General features: G+C 45.2%; 1 protein-coding gene across 1 annotated transcript in view; it reads right to left on the bottom strand.

Annotated features, from left to right (window-relative positions):
- The window catches only part of MGAT5B (alpha-1,6-mannosylglycoprotein 6-beta-N-acetylglucosaminyltransferase B), a 171,923-nt gene that overhangs the window by 75,008 nt on the left and 79,551 nt on the right, over window positions 1–17,364 (bottom strand). Inside the window, exons 4-8 of the mRNA XM_038372302.2 lie at window positions 15,295–15,407; window positions 10,085–10,158; window positions 6,620–6,790; window positions 5,179–5,343; window positions 4,160–4,329 (exon numbers count right to left, since the gene is read on the bottom strand). Coding sequence (XP_038228230.1) covers window positions 4,160–4,329; window positions 5,179–5,343; window positions 6,620–6,790; window positions 10,085–10,158; window positions 15,295–15,407 — 693 coding nt within the window. The remainder of the gene's footprint in view (window positions 1–4,159; window positions 4,330–5,178; window positions 5,344–6,619; window positions 6,791–10,084; window positions 10,159–15,294; window positions 15,408–17,364) is intronic.

The following is a 17,364-nucleotide window of genomic DNA, read 5'->3' as shown; positions in this document are numbered from 1 at the left end:
GAAAACTCTTTGGGGCCTTTCTACATGGAAGCTGGGGGCGAAAGGCTGATGTTATTGCCCAGACATGGAACTGACTCACCCAACATCTGGGTTATGAAATCTGAATAGTGCAGTAATGGTGGAAAACTTCCAGAGGTGAGATTTCAAAACTGCTCTGTACTGGTCTAACTCTGCTCCCATCCAAGACAGCGGGAGCCTTACAGTGGTCTCCAATGGGAGAGTGTAATAAGGCTTTTGAAAATCCCACCCACACAGCTACAGGAGTCTTCTCCACACCCCCAGAGTTCCCGCTCTGACCCATTGTGTCACTCTGCAGAAAGGACACAATCCTGTACCCATCAATGGCCATGGCAAATAACACAGGGGCTTCCATGGGAACAGGATTCAACTTGAAGTCGCAGCTGAGAGGCTGACCAATGAGGGGTTGATTCATAAGAACGGCCATACTGGGTCAGACCAATGCTCCATCTAGACCAGTATCCTGTCTTCTGACAGCGGCCAGTACCAGATGCTTCAGAGGGAATGAACAGAACAGATTAATTATCAAGTGATTCATCCCCTGTCATCTAGTCCCAGTGTCTGGCAGGCAGAGATTTAGGGACATACAGAACATATAGTTTCATACCTGATCATCTTGGCTAATAGCCATTGATGGACCTATCCTCCCTGAACTTGTCTAATTCTTTTTTGAACCCAGTTATACTTTTGACCTACACAACATCCCCTGGCAATGAGTTCCACAGGTTGACTGTGCATTGTGTGAAGAAGTACTTCCTTATGTTTGTGTTAAACCTGTGCCTATTAATTGCATTGGGTGACCCCTGGTTCTTGTATTATGTGAATGGGTAAATAACACTTCTCTATTCACTTTCTCCACACCAGTCATGATTTTATAGACCTCTAACATATCCCCCTTTAGTCATCTCTTTTCTAAGCTGAACAGTCCTTTTACATCTCTCCTCATATGGAAGCTGTTTCATACCCCTAATCATTTTATTTCCCTTTTCTGTACCTTTTCCAATTCTAATTCACCTTTTTTAGAGTTGAGGCAACCAGAATTGCATGCATAAGATATGGGCCTACCATGGCTTTATATAGTGGCATTATGATATTTTCTGTCTTATTATTTATCCCTTTCCTAATGGCTCCTAACATTCTGTTAGCTTCTTTGACTGCCGCTGCACATTGAGCGGATGTTTTCAGGGAACTATCCCCAATGACTGCAACAGTTAATTTAGATCCTTCATTTTGTATATGTAGTTGGAATTACATTTTCCAATGTACATTACTCTGCTTTTATCAACATTGAATTTCATCTGCCATTTTTCTTGCCAAGTTACCCCGTTTTGTGAGGTCCTTTGTAACACTTTGCAATCAGCTTTAGACTTAATTAGCTTGAGTAATTTTTTATTGTCCGCAAACTTTGCCACCTCACTGTTTACCCCTTTTCCCAGATCATTTATGACTATGTTGAACAGCACTGGTCCCAGTACAGATCCTTGGGGGACCCCCTATTTACTTCTTTCCACTGTGAAAACTGACCATTTATTCCTACCCTTTGTTTCTTATCGTTTAATCAGTTGCTGGTCCATGAGAGGTCCTCTTATCCGAGGACCGTCTACTTTGCTTACGAGCCTTTGGTGAGGGATCTTGTCAAAGATTTTCTGAAAGTCCAAGTAAACTATATCCACTAGATCACCTCTGTCCACGTTTGTTGACCCACACTCAAAGAATTTTAATAGATTGGAGAGGCATGATTTCCCTTTACAAAAGCCTGTTAACACTTCCCCAATTTATCATGTTCATCTATGTGTCTGATAATCCTGTTCTTTACTATAGTTTCAACGAATAAGCCTGGTACTGAAGTTAGGCCTACTGGCCTGTAATTGCCAGGATCTGCTCTGGAGCGTTTTTTAAAAATTAGCATTACATTAGCTATTCACCAGTCATCTGGTACAGATTTAAGCAATGGGTTACATACCACGGTTAGTAGTTCTTCAGTTTCATGAAAACCATCTGCTCCTGGTGACTTATTACTGTTTAATTAATCAATTTGTTACAAAACCTCCTCTACTGACATCTCAATCTCGGACAGTTCCTCAGATTTGTCACCTAAAAAGAATAGCTCAGATGCGGGGATCTCCCCCATAACTTCTGCAATGAAGACTGATGCAAAGAATTCATTTAGCTTCTCTGCAACAGCCTTCTCTTCCTTGCGTACTTCTTTAGCACCTCGATCGTCCAGTGGCCCCACTGACTGTTTGGCAGGCTTCCTGCTTCTCATGTACTTAAAAATTCTTTTCAAACATTCTTTTGCAGCTGTTCACCTTGCTTTGCCCTTGAGCTTCTTGTTCTATTTTTGACAGCTCACACCAGCTGCCGTGCTCTCCTCCTTCAGCAGGAAGAAGGGGAAGGAAGGAAGGAAGGAAGGAATGGGCTTAATGAGCATGGAGCCAGTAAAGTCACTGGAGATGCAAACTGGAACTGTACTGGCCATGGCATAGTGGGAGGAGCAAGCTGGCCTGCAGCACCCCTGCATCCTGCAGCCACTCTAATATCGGCTATTCTGGGGGTCTTTTTTCAGAAAGATTCTAAATGCGAATGAAATCTGAGTCTGAAACAACCAAAGGGGGACTTTCCTATGTTCTCCTGGGCCAGACCCCCAGTAAGCTTCACCTCCCAGGGCCTCCTAAGGGGTCTGGCCAGAATCTTTCCCTAGCGCAAGGTTAATTCAGAAACCATAAAAGGCCTCATTCGTCTCTCCTTTACACTAATTTTACACCGATGTAACTCAACCAGCTTCAGTGGAGTTACTCCTGATTTACATGAGTATGGTTTACTCCTGATTTAGACTTGGACCATAGTCTCTCTGCTCTACACACCTCTGTGCACTAACCACCGCTGTCCTCTCCCGCTGTCTGAAGGACATGATGCAGGGTTGGTGCTTGAAGGAGGAGTGGCTAGCTCCTGGGGATGAACCTGGCGCAAGCCTGGGCCTTGTAGATAACCAGACTCACAAGAGTGACCCTTGGACAGAGGCTGGCTCCTCTGCCCAGTGCAGGTGAAGGGCAGGGGAAAGTGAGAGAAGGGGAGATGCTGGCATGGCAGGGAGCTGCTCACCAAGAACCACTGGGACCGATGATTAGTGCTAGGATAATACAGGGGGCAGATCCTCAGCTGGTATAAACTGTCATGGAGCAATGGGAGGTAAAGCTCACCAAGAGTCTGACCCAGGAGTGTACAGGAAAGTGCCCCTTTGGTTTATTCCACTGGAGCTATTACAGTTTACATCAATTGAGGATCTGCCTCTGAATGTCTCCAGCCTTGTCTGCATTGGGGATATCAACCACTGGTGCCCAGTGTAGGGTTGTCAGCTCTCCAGGATTGTCCTGGACTCTCTAGAAATTAACAATTAATCTTTAATTAAAAACTCTGTCATGTGACGAAACCTCCAGGAATATGTCCAACCACAGTTGGCAACCCTAGACCAGCCTCGGTGCAATTATATCAGTGGAAAGCCCTAGTATAAACTACTATAAGCCGGGGTTTGCAATGCAGCTGCTCACCCCTGCTGGAAGCCAGGATGAACTGCACTAGTGCAAACCATGGCTTTGCTTGTCTGTACTAAGGGTTTACAGAGCTGAAATCAGGGCGAACTCCTAAGCAAGGCCTAAGTCAGCACACGTAGTGTCATGCTTTACAGAGTCTTTCATCCGACAATCTCACAAGTCTTCACTAAGCCTCACGATGCCCATGTGAGGGAGGTAGAGAGTACTATAGCCATTTTACATATGGGGAAACAGAGGCACAAAGAGCTGGAAGCAAATGGACCAAGATAATACAATATGTCTGTGATAACTGAGAATAGAACCCCGGGGCCCTGACTCCTCATCCTCCAGACTACACCGAAAACAAAGTGAAGCGTCTGGCTGCTACAGACATTTCTATGGGCTCTCATACAGCAATCCCAACAGCCACAGCCTAATGGTTCGAAGTAACCCTTGGATGCCTGGAGGTACAGCCTTCCTGTGCAAAGTGCCAAGGCAGCACGGATTCTTACACACAAATAACAGCCCCTCAGACAACGCCAGCCTGCTCCCAGAAAGGTTCCCACTCTACTGGCTGGGATCATTTCTTTGGGTATCAACATGGCACTTACCTTTGCAGCTCTTTCAAAGAAACCGTGACTTTCAGACTGTGTCCCAGAAGGAAGAGGGCAGCTAAGATATCTGCCCATTGGACCATCTCACCCAGAGGTCCCCCCTTCAGCACCCTGGGGCTGAAAACATCCCCTGACTCCTCCGTCAGGAAGCCGATGTGAATCAAGATCTAGAGAGAGAAGGAGAGAGGCTGATGCTCTTGTGACCCAGGCAGCATGGAATGTGGCTGTCTAGGAAGCACTCAGACATGAGGATGGTGTGCAACAGAAACTACACAGGGAGCCAAACTCTAAGGTCCTCACTTGGGTTTTACTCAGTCTTCACCCAGGCAAAACTCTCATGCTGATTCTTCCAAATGTGGGTGCACAACTAAATCCATGTTTGGGCATCAAAACAAGAAGCCTGCTCTTCAGAGGTGGCCAGCTTCTGCCGCCTGCATGGACTTCAATGGGCATTGTGGGTGCTCAGCACCGGTCGGGGTCAGGACCATTGATTGCAGTGGGAGTTTTGCCTGGGTGATGAATGAGAATGTGCTTCAGCATTTGGCCCATGGACTTTAGGATCGGTGACTGACTTACACAAGGAACGAGAAGACTTGGAATTGTCTGTCTCTATGCTCAGCCTAGTGCAGGTGGCTGGAATGCTGACCTGGTCTGCACTAGCCCATGAATGACACCTATAGCCGTCTCCCCAGCAATCTCCGAAGGCACAAGCAGTATGTGGCTACTGAGTCCATACCAGCCACTCAATCTGACTTTCAGCTCAGCAGAAGCTGGGGGCTGAGGTATTCTGAAGGTAGTTAGGAGACTTGCACAAGATCCGCTAAGGCCGACCAAATTCATTTCCCCGATGGACACAGGCTAGATATGAAGGGGATTTCCGTACATTAAAGTACTCTTTCCCAGCTCATCCCGCACAGCCTCCAGTTTACTGCTGTACAGTTAGTGCAACTGGTTCTGGATGCAAATGCAAAGGACTCATCAGCCCAAGACTAATTCTCCCTAAATTCATCTTTCACCTGTTTTTGATCCCTCTGTCTGCCCTTCAGTTTCTGCGCCAGGCTACGGGTCGCCAGAAGCCACTGTGAGGCCAAGTGCCGGACTCTCTTCTTCATAAAGATCAAGGATTCCTTGCCACTCCCGATCAGCTCAAGGAGGTAAGAGAGGTTGCTCCGAAAAGCTGCCTAGGTAAAAAAAAAGAGCCTGCTTTTTAGGATATGTCTACACAATGAGCAGGGGTGTGAGTCCCCTGCTTGTGTATTCATCCAACCTCTCATCATGCTGGCGCTAAGAGAAATAGCAGTGTAGCCACAGCAGCACGGATAGCAGTGGTGAAGGCAGAGCTGAGCCATGCTGAGTACAACCCCACCTGAAAATGGCCTGGCTGGCTCCTTTCCTGGAGCAAGTGCAGTCATCCTCTCGCTGATCTGTCCGAAACACATGGGCAAGGTGATCTGAGCAGTAAGGGAAGGTCAGCCCTTATGTGTTACACAGAAGGAACTGCACCCTTGATTGGCATCAGCTCCCCACTTTGGCTGTGTCAGGAGAGAGTCAGGGAGAAGGACAGACTTGTGGAGCGGGCATAGGTCTTGGGCCCTGCAAGGAGCGAGGTGATATTAGAGGAGACCAGCAGGAGAGCAAGAGAAAAATCTCGACTTCAGGACAGTCCTGCTTTAGGTGGAAGCCTAGGCCGCCCAGCCTATGGCTAAGTGGGACTTCTTCTTGCTGGGCCATAATCTCCTTCAGAAGTGTCCATGGGACCCTGGAAGTAAATGGACACTCCATTGCTGAAATTACAGGCAGAGCCATGGTGACGGCTGAGAGCTCCAATATCTTCGGGTGAAAGAGTTGGCAGATGAAGCATTTAAAATCTCCCATAGAGATTACGCCAGAGCAAAACCTCAGTGTCCCCCACCCCACTAACTGACTGGGGTCTCCTGACTATCTGCTGACTCCCCCAAGGATATATAAAATCTTTCCCTGACACTGCAGGCTGCAGAAACTTACATCCATGCATGGAAACATCTCTAAGTGGGCAACAGTTGATCACTGGCCCCATTGATCAAGTGCACTCAAGAAAACACAGTTCAATGTAAGAGGGCTATGCTAGAAAACTAGTCTCCGCTTTTACTGTAGTGGTGCTACGGCCCAACTATAATGCTGGAAGAATATTTAGTGTTAAGGTTAGAGAGAAATGCATGTGCGTGGGGTTTACAGTGCCATAGTCTCACCCAAACAAATGCTAATCGATCTCCAGCCTGGAATGGATGTAGACACCATGCGTAATATAAGGCTCTTTGCGCTGATAGACCCCCCCCCAGTACAGATTTTCTTCTGGCACCATTTGTAGCTCGTGACCTTTCTCTATCTCTTGCCTGGAGACGTTGAATCCAGCAGCCTACAGAAGAATACACCTAAAGGAGGGCGCTGGGTTGGCCCACAGACCCTCACTGCCCTTACCTGCACTCTTGGCGGTAGCTTTGAGGAAGGCATGGCTGCCGTCTGATTTCTCCAAGGCAGCGGAGGACAAAACCACTCAACTTCACTGAGGTAGATGAGGAATGAGCATTCTGTGCCATCCACGCCGAAAAATGCATAGCAGGGGTCGGACGTCCACCTGGCCCTCATCCACTGGAAGACAAAGATTAGCAGGGCAAAAACACAGATTAGAGGGGAGAGCTCTGCAAATCCCACTACTGGAGAACTGTGCTTCAAGTATTTTGTGCAGAAATCTAAGGATGCTCTTACTCCACGGAGATAACACTAAGCGGCCACTGTGAACCCTATCACATGCAACCTTCCAGACCTTTCTACATTGAACCTTGGGGGTAGGGGGAATAAAATGAAAGGAGACCCACAAAGACTTATACTTCTCACATCAAACAGCACTAATGGCTCACTTCCAAACATGGGCACCACAGAAGGATACACATTTGACCTAGGATTATTAGCTTCCACAGTAAAACTAGGTTCACACAAACACAACTGCTTTGTAATCAACTTTGCCATAAAAATATAAGCGGGAAAGGAGTGTTGGCATAGAGGCCTCAGGTTCTATTTCTGTTCCATCTGCTTTCTTCTATCTACACAGCAACAAGATCCCACGGCACTTTCCCATATAAGTAGGAGTTTGTCACACTATCCTTGGCCATATTTCCTGGGCCATAACTTATGCAGCTGGCAGCCTGGTTAATCCCTACAGTGTAAGTTTCCAGGAACATGTGGCTTGTTAAGGACTGAATAAATCATTCCTTAAAATGTAAATTTATTTAACTATAAGAGTGTAATACTTTGTCCTACCCGCAGGGGTAATGTATAGGCCCACCCTTCTAGTACTAGGACTGGCTGGAAAACAAGAATTCTGTTTTGTGAAAAATGTCAAGGTTTTGACATTTGTTATCATTCCACATCGGAATGAAAAATGAGACCTTTCAAAACATTTCATAAAAACCCACAAGAGACCTAGATCTGAATAGCCAATACCCCAGTGTTTAGGGCACTCAGCTGGGAGGTGGGAAGCCCAAATTTAAGTCCCTGGTCTGTCTGTCTCTACTTTTAACCAGAAATTTCATCCTGAATCTGAGAAACCTTCCCAACAAAAGTTGCAATGAAAACAATACGCTTCCATGAAAGTTTCAGTTTTGACAAAAAAAAAGTTTTGTCAAAAAATTCCCATCCAGCTCTTATTAACTCATCATCAGTGATGCATACCATTGAAGGCATTTAACATTACTGTTATGCATAAGTATAAAACATTGTCTTTCCAGTGGCATTACTGACATCATAGCCCAGAGCCTTAGCTGGTGCAAATCAGTGTAGATCCATGGACAAAGCCACCTACTTAAAATCAATGAATCTATGCTGAGTTACGCCAGCTGAGGATCTGGTCCGTGGTCTTTACACAGTGTTTGGTCAGGACCTCTTCAGCCATCACACTGGGAAACGAAAGGTCGAACATAGAGAATTTGAACTGACAATGCCTTCTTGATTTGAGGTTACACTCAGCTTAGTCAGGAATATGTGAGGTCTCCAGTGATGCAACCACCAATGCCTGGAACAAGGGGTGGGGAAATTCAAAATAATGATATACCATGGTGCCTCCTTCTTCCTGACCAGTGAACTGATCTCCAGGTTTCATAAACTCTGGGAGAATGGGGAGCCGAGAAGACAGAGATCTTCTAGACTTCCCAGAGAGTGATTTTGCATGCAAGAGAATACACGCAGGACCTCAGCGCATATCTCTCATCTTCTAGAATTTGCTTGTGCCAGCCTCTTTCTAAATTTAGCTACAAAAACGAATCCACTCAGGAGACAGGTCTCCATGCCCAATATTTAAAACTCACCAATCATCCAGACAGGAGATCGCATTACTGCTTTTGGTGATTCAATTACACTCAAAATTTAACCAAGGCATGGAAGAAGATGGAAGAAAACGATGGTTAGCACTGGGAGAATGGATAATGTAACTGTGCTGTCCTATTAATAAGCTCTTTAATATTTTTTCACGTGGACTCAGCAAGGCATAATTTTAAGTGAAGCCTGAAGTAGGAGGCTGGACAAGCTTTTAATTAGTTTGTGTAAAGTTACTGTCTGCCAAAGCAGCATCTTGCCCCGGCCAAATGCCAAAGCTATGCTCATGTGCAGAGAGCAAGTTGTGTTAAGAGTTGAGACCAGTGTCACATTACCTTAATGAGATAGAATGTCCTTTGTGATGCCTAAATTATTTCCCAGACACTCGATAATGCTCCAAATTTTTAAAAAAATACATATGATGGTTCTTTCCCCTACATGGCTTCATGCTTAAATAATTCACCAAGAAATAAAGGCAGGGCCTTATTAATCATGGAAACCCAGTGGGCTGTAGACAAAGGATGTCCATCTCTTTGTCCACTCTCAATGAGTTGCTTTGTTCTGTGCTCTCCCCCCACAACATACGGACCATGTGCTCTGCTGCCTGATCCTCTAGTGAATGGGAGCATTATGTTCTCTCCTGGGTGAAAGGTAACTGAGCCAGATATAAGTTTACACAATGAGAGAGTGAATTCTACTTGGTTTTAAAGGGATCAGCAGCCATTTCCTAAATCATCCACCCTTTGGATTGCTGTTTCTCCAGTTTTACCCTGGCAATTGCTTTGCACAGTTGCCAACTTTCACACAGCAAATAAGCACCCCGACTTTCACAATAAGCTAAAAATCAAGCTAATCCCATTTCAAAACAAAGCCAAAACAAGCCAATCCCTAAGAACACCAACACTCTATGTGACTAGATTCTCCCAGCGTGCAGTTTGGGACTGTGGTGGGCCTGCTGTGTACCCCTGACTCTCTCCCCCCCTTGCCTCGCTTGCCCCCCCTTGCCCCTGCTTGCCAGGAGCTGATCAAAAAAAAGAAGCAACAAGCTACAACAAGCAAAAGCCAAAAACTAGCCAACAAGAAACTCACAAGCCAATTAAGCCAAAAACAAGCCCAATTTCTGCATTTTTTTTTGTGGGTTTGGCATGTCTGTTGCTTTGTTACCATTGGCAATGGCTTCCATCCAGGTTTTAATTTTTGCCCCAACCATTAAGACCTACTTTTAGAGGAGGAAAGTGGGGGCAAAAAATTAACTCACCAGGCCCTGAAGTACAGTAGAAGACACTGTTGTCCATAGCATTATTAAAATTTCTACTTAGAAGGGGAAAGAGGTACCATGCCCATTGGTAGCTGGTGAGCTGATCCCAGGAAGAGGGTTCACAATTTTATTCATAAAAATGGAGATTAACCCAGTCTGCACCTAATGGGAAAGAAGATCTCTATCCCTTCCTGGCTGGCGTTGAGTAAGAGGGTTGTTAGGATGGAAATGGCACCTCTCGCAGTCCTTAGCTTTCTTGTGACCATAGGAAACCACCTCAAAATCAGCTTCGGTGTGTCTGCTGTGAGATGACTCACCTCCACTTTTCCAGGGCAGTCAGGGTATCTGGGGTCTCTGGGCACCTCACACTGGTCCCGTCTGCCTTCTATCACTGTGGAAAGAGAATTCAGATACAGGGAGAAGTAGAAAGCTTTTAGAATCGTGGAAACTCTAGAACTTGGGGGCAGGACACTGATCTGTGGTCAAGGTTTGTCATTCAGTTTTCACCAAAAATCAATCCTTCCAACTTGATGCAATTGAGCAGCTGTTAGTGGTGCATGTGACAAAGGAACAAGCCTCCTCTAAAACACCCTGCCAGCTTAAATGAGCCTGAGTGAAACTTGTGGAGTAGGGAAATATTCACATGCAGTTATACCCATTTATAGAATTACTGGCATTCATTGGAACACTGCAAGTACCAGCTCCAGCACAGAGACATAACTGAACGTCCTGCTAAAACCCCCAGATCAGATACAACAACATAAAAAAATAGAAGACAAAAACTTAACATTGAGATAAAGATACAGCACCACCTGTTGGTGGAGGTGCATTATAATACCTATTTTCCAGAGAGAGAAACTGAGGCACAGAGTGGTAAAGCGACTTGCTCCAGGTCACACAGGAAGTGTAGTAGGAGCCAGGAGTCCTGATTTTCAGTTCCTGCTCTAAATGCTAGATCACATTTCCCTTATATTGGCTTTTTTCATTTGTTTGGGTTGATGCTTCTGTTGGCTTGTATTTCTGCTGTTCTTTCAGCCCAAATTCCAGGGCATTTTCTAGAGGGAGAGCGACTCCAGTTCCAGATCCAACCTCTGATCACTCCCTGTACATTCTTTTAATAATCTGTAAATAGGCTTCTGTATCTAAGGCCCTACTCGACAGCCTTCCAGGCACAAACTGTAAAACTGCAACAAACAGTCCCACTGAACTGTCAAATATAGAGCTCGCCCCTGGGGCTAGTGCTGCCAACACATCCAGGTCAATTTGTGCTCTCAGAATAGCTTACACATACACAGAGCAGGAGTTCTGAAGCAGGCACTGACAAACAACGCAGAGTGGGTGTAAATCACCAGACCTCCAGTGGGACACATACACTCTAGCAACCTGCCTAGAGAGAGGCCACCCAACTAACTAATGGTGTTATTAGTCCAGGATATATTTTAACTATAGGTGGGTCCAAAGAATCAATGTGCACTCTCTTTAGGCTTTGGGCTCAGGGTTTGGGTTCATGGCACAGTCGGGGCTGACTTCTGGGTTTGTAGCTTATGCTGCCAAAATTTTCCAAGCTATTCTTGCAAGATTTAAGCCCCAAATGGTAGAATTCCTGCAAGAACTGATCTTGAGGAATTTCTGACATCTTGAATTATAGAAGTCTCATGAGACAAGCTGTTCTCATATTTCAGCATTATCTGAAGCAAAATTTGGCCCCTTCTGGTTTTGGATACAACAATCTATCTATCAAGGTCTTTATACTGACACTCCTCACTGCAGGTCACTGAGGACTTTCCAAGTATTAAAAATACACAACAGTAATCTCAGTTTTTTCTTCCCTGGTAGGTAGGAATAAAATGTTTAAGGGGGGAATTGGGGGTACTTATAATGTGAAGGTTAGACGGAAACTGAGTTTGGTATTTAATTCTGAGTGTGATTAGATCCATGGTCATTCCTACCCCTTGTGGAACTGAGTTTCACAGACTAGGTTTTGCTCCTCTGAAGTTCTGTTTCCTGCATGCTCAAGTCTCCCTCTCTTGGGTGATTCAGTAGACTGTCATTGTTGTGAGAGACCAGGGCCTCTTATACACAGTTTCTCTTCTCAGAATTCCTTGCAGTAAACCTGTAAAACCTACAAGTCTCATCAGCCCTGGGAACTACAACTCCCAGAATTCCTCAAACCAGGGCCTAATCCAGAAAGAGGGCAGAGTTGGACCTGAACCCCTTCTAAAAGGACCATCTAACTTTTTGGGTATATCTACACTATGAGCTAGGGCTGTGATGCCCAGCTCGCACACACATGCTCACACTAGCTCTCATCTGAGCTAGCAGTAGCTCAGGCAGCAGCAGCATGGCCTACGCCCCAAATTGGTACCTGCAGAGTTCATGTTTGTTTGTAGTTGGGGTGACTAACTTGAGCCATTGTTGCTGCAGCCCGTGGCACCACAGCTGCACTACTATTTTTAGTGTGCTAACTCGATGAGAGCTGGTGCACATATATGTAAATGAGCTGGGAGTCACATCCCTCTAGCTCTGACTGTAGATATACTGCTAGATAGATGATTTTGGTGTTGTGAGCGCCTGTTAATTAAGAAGTCGTCAAAGATGGCCAACTCATTTTTCACTGAGCAGCTATCAGATGGTAACAAGTTTCAGTCACTACTGACCTGGATCAAATTTGGACTGCCATCAATTATTTATAAGCTGAAGAGTAAAGAGAAGAAACAAGGCGGGTGTGCAATAAGATATATATATAAAACGTGCTCCGATTGTTTTGCTTAACATGCTGCCAACACCCAGGCAATTACTCACGCTGTTAATGTTAAATAAGGTCTCTACTACCCCTGTTCATTAGGAATCCTGGCTCCATAATACAGATGGGCATTAAACATTGATATTAGGACATGAACGGACAATATTTTACTGCCTCATCTACACCTCTCCTGGTGTCAGGGGGCCAGCCGGGGCTGTTCAGAGTATTGAGCTTCCATGGCTGGAGGCAGATATATTAGCAGGATGATAAATATTTCATATTCCGGGGACGGGCTGACTGCAGGCCAAGAAAGCCAGCACTGATATTCTCTTGTGCCCAGCACATTAATCTTGGGGTTTTTTTAATCAAGCACATTTGCAATTTCTAAAGATATGGCTTCTATTCAGCAAGGCAACGGCTCCAGCTTCAAGGGAAGACAAAGGGGTGACAGTGTGACATGCAGTGATCCTGGCTTGCTTTGTTAAAAGGTATTTATTGAGAAGGTCACTGCAAAACCCAGGCAGATCATCACCCTTCTAGGGAAAGCTCTTGCCTCATCCTCTCTCTCTGCTCCTTCCTGCTCAGGGAAGCTCTTTTGAGCTCCACCCCTTGGAGCTGAGCAGTGTGGGGGAGCAGGGCTGTGCAGCCTCTCTTGCAAGCCCTACTACCACCAAACAGCTCAGCCAGCTGGGCTTCAGCTGCTTCCATTCATTCAGAATGCTGCTCACACCAGCTGCAGATGAAAGACCCACTGGATGTTCTAGCTGAAATCCTCAGCTGGCTCCACTTGGCCAACTAGGGTTTGGAACAGAAGTACAGGCCAGGTCTCTTTGGCTACTGCTTCCTGATGATATCAGTTCTCCAGAAGAAACCAAGACCAACTGGGGAAATCTAGGGGTACCAACTGGAATTTGCACTATGGCAGGAAGGAGGGAGAGAGCTAAAGAAAGGAAGAAGGGGAAAAAAGGAATGAATGGGCAAGGCTTAAAAACAGGAATGTAAGTGCTCACCCTCAGATACAAGACAAGGCTTTTGTATTGTGTCTTCTGGGAATTATTGTCTTAGGTAGATTAATATTAAATAAATGCATTATAGCTGCCTGATTAAAAATGTCAATAAACGGCATTGGAAGCACAATAATGCACGCCAGGATGTGCATTTGCCAGCCAATGTACACACTCAAGGAGTGTGCTGTGGTATAAATTGCAGCCGAGTACCTTAGCACACCCAGAATGCATGTAAATGGCCTTATGAACATGCACCATGCCATGTGTTAGTGCTTACTTAGAAAACGGCTTTGCAATTCCGAACACCAGTGTGACAAGCCACCATCTTGGTCAACACCCCGGAGATTGAATCAGGAACCTCCGAAGCTGAAAGCATAAACTGCTACATCTTGGGCTAACATGTCAAGGCTTGCTAACGGGGACTGTAACAGACTCGTTTCCTCTGAAAAACAGGCGTAGAGGGGAACCTATAACACGCTCACCAGCGGTTTACATCAGCTTTAGCACATAGTGCTTTACTCATTAATCTCCAAAGTCGCTTAGGCTCTATCCTAGTCTATTATTCCCATTGTACAGGTAGAAAAACTGAAACAGAGACTTAACTAAATAACTTGTCTAAGGCCACCCAATGAGTCCAACTGGCTGTCAGAGGAGTGATATCACACCCACATCTGTAGCACCCAGTAAATGATGGGTTTTTTGCTGATTTTTTGATAGATGCGAGCTAACCATCTCAGATCAAATAAAACCCCTCCCACCACTGATCTTTGGTCCAAAATGTGAATTGAACCAAAGTAAATAATTTGGGAGATTTGAAATATTCTGATGTGTTTCCTCCATGTTTTTCATTTTTTTGTGCCTCTGCATTTCCGGCTTTTGGCCAGGCCCAGATCCAGACAGAGCTATGCCCAAATCCCACAAGACAGAGGGTTCACCTTGGGGTCAGGAGATGATAGCTGAGAGGATCAGTATTAGGAGAGACAGTAGTTTAATTCTGGACCAGCTCACTAGTATTTGAAAGCAACCAATGCTCAGTTGACACCATGTAACTGTGATAGGCATCTTAGAAATACTCCTGACAGAGCTATCTAGCTGCTGTTTAGAAAATAAGAAATGAGTTGGGGGTCTTGGTCCAGTCCCCCCGGGCTGGTATCCACTACACCAATTACTGCCCTCTAGCATAGAAGATAAGGCCAAGATTTTCAGAAGTGCCTCAGTTTTTGAGACGTTAAAGCATCTGCTTTCTGAAAATCTGGCCTCTTTAAAAGTTATTTCAAGCAGGACCTCCAAAAAATGAGAGACCCAAAGTCACTCTGATTTTCAATTCCCATTGGAAAACCATAGCCCACATCTTGACTGAACTATGCAGACTGAATGCCTCTTCCAGACCTAACTCCGGTCTCGCCAGGTGAGGGTTGAGGCACATTGATGATGCAATAGGTGCATTCAGCACTGCTCTGGCCAGTGCTGCTCCTATTCTGGAAATCCCCGCATTTCACTAGCTCTAAATTCACACTGAGCCAGACATAAGTAGTAGCAGGAATCTTGTCAAACAGCCCATTTTCTTCAGATATTCAACCTAATTTTGCAAGCACAAGTGATTTGGGTAACTTCAGCTCAGCATCCAAATTCCTGGATCCGTATCCAAACCTATTGTGGTTGTCTTGTTTCTACTTTTTCCCTACAACATCTGTACAGCACTTAAGAATTCCTGAGGGTGTGAACCTGCCCAGCATATAGAATCAGTGTATGTGCAGAAACATCAGGGCACTCTTACCTTTCCCATTCATGAGGCTGTTCCGAAGAATCTGATCTACTTTCACTGCAATGTCAGAGACATTCTGAGCAATAGCTTGGATCCTCTCCATCAAACCTGCCGCTGTCTGGAACCTGCAAAGTAAATAAATAAACCCTGAGAACACAATTCCTTCCTGTAAGGTGTCCAAGCTTGCTAGAAAGAGCCAGGAGGGCTTTCTGCCCAAATAGCAGTCGTTCTTAGGTGGCAAAATAGGTCACCGAGGGGAACAGCACTGATGATGGATATAATGATGGACTAAACCTTCCATTACTTGCTGACTCACAAATTCCATTCGCTTCCATAAGAGCTTTGACTAAGGGAGGACTGCGGCATTTGGCCCATCATTATTTCCCGCCTGCCCGTGCATGTGCTCACACACAAAATGCAAATACTCATGTCTGCTGGGGAAACTTGTTTTGCCTAATTTCAAACTTTCTCAAACAGCCTGTGTCCAAAATTCCTTCCTGAAGGTCACTGGGCTTGTGGTCTGCTTAGGGAACGCTGTAAAAAAGGATGTAGACAGGCCAAAATGGAGAGGAAAAAGGGGGAAAATGAAGGAGAGCACAACCAGAGAGAGAGAGAGAGAGAGTGTGAGAAAGAGGTGAAGGAGCGGAGAAGGGCAAGAGAGAAGAAATGGCTACAGTATATAGACCATACACAGGGCAACTGCTTGGATCAAATTGGCTTTGTGAGTGTTAAAACCAGCTTTACAAAAACCTTAGCCACCACAAGACTCATCCCTCCCCCAATAGCTCAGCTGGCAACCTGAATGAAGATACATTCCCACCTGGGTGCCATCACAAGTCATTCCCTGGGAAGTGCTTGTGTCACTAAAGAACAGGGACATGACATTTTTGCTGTGGAGTTAAGTGGTTGCCAGAATATGTTTAATCTTTGAACAAATAATTACTGGCCCCAGGTGTAGTGACCTAGCAATCTATGAGAAGAAGAAGAAGTTCTGATTATCATTCAGCGAGTGGAATTAGCCATGTAATCATTGGGCAGGTGCTAGCAATTTGGGATTAAGCTATTTTGAGGAGAGGTGCGGGAAAAGGTCAGTCCTGCCAAAGTGCCCGCCCCTTAATGAGGAATTACAGCAAGTCCCCCAGGGAGCATTCATCCTTCAAGCAACTGATGAGGAGCAGCAGACCTGGGTGTCCGGGCCCCAGGGAATGGAGGGATAATCTATAACAACCCCAGTGATCAGTGGGAAGGCTCATTTCTTGCTCCTCCTGGTCGGATTCTGACACCCCAACTTGCAATAGGCCTCCTTCAGAAAAGCACATAAGCATGTCCTCCAGTTTAAACCCACGTTTAAATTCCATTGATCTGAATGGAACTTAACCATGTGTTTAAGAGGTTTGCTGAATCAGGACCGGCAACCTGTACCATGCATGATCCACCAATGCTGCCATTGAAATCAATGGGCCTTATTCTCATTTACACTAAGGCCCCAATGCATTGCTTTGGCAATGTAAAGGCACCTTAAATGGATGGAAACAACAGAGCAGTGCATTAACCTTGTGCAACATGCCCGAGAAGGACAGAATCTGATCATCTGTGAAGTGTCGCTCTTGTGACATATTTGAAATGGGCCAATCTTTCCATTTCAAACATTCTGCTCTCTGTTTCCACAGCAGACGATAATATCTTGATGAGCTTGAATGCCACAGTAAATCATTTCTCCTTCCACAATGTTAAGGTGATAAGATTTTTCTCCTGCTATGCAGATCGTTAAAAAAAAAAGAAAATGTCATAACTTGTGAGTAAAACCAAAAGGGCAACCTTGAATTATCACAGAACGAAAATATGCCCTGATTTTGGGTCCTTCTCACTAAATTTTTACATTTGTTCTCTAGCAGATCAGTGAACCAGAAGGCTAGGATTTAAAGTGCCTCTTCATCAAGGCTAAAAAACCCCACTAGTTTTATGAACCCACACTACTTCAGTTGTTGATTTAAAGGCTGTTCTCTAGCAGCAAATGACTCACATTTTTCCTTCCAGGATGGTTTATGACCATCGATATTGGGCTGTCACACTTCCATAGGG

This window comes from Dermochelys coriacea, chromosome 14 (genome assembly GCF_009764565.3).
Source record: "Dermochelys coriacea isolate rDerCor1 chromosome 14, rDerCor1.pri.v4, whole genome shotgun sequence".
Taxonomy (NCBI): domain Eukaryota; kingdom Metazoa; phylum Chordata; order Testudines; family Dermochelyidae; genus Dermochelys; species Dermochelys coriacea.
Note: the sequence above shows the minus strand (reverse complement) of the source record. Positions and strands in the feature narration are given on the sequence as shown.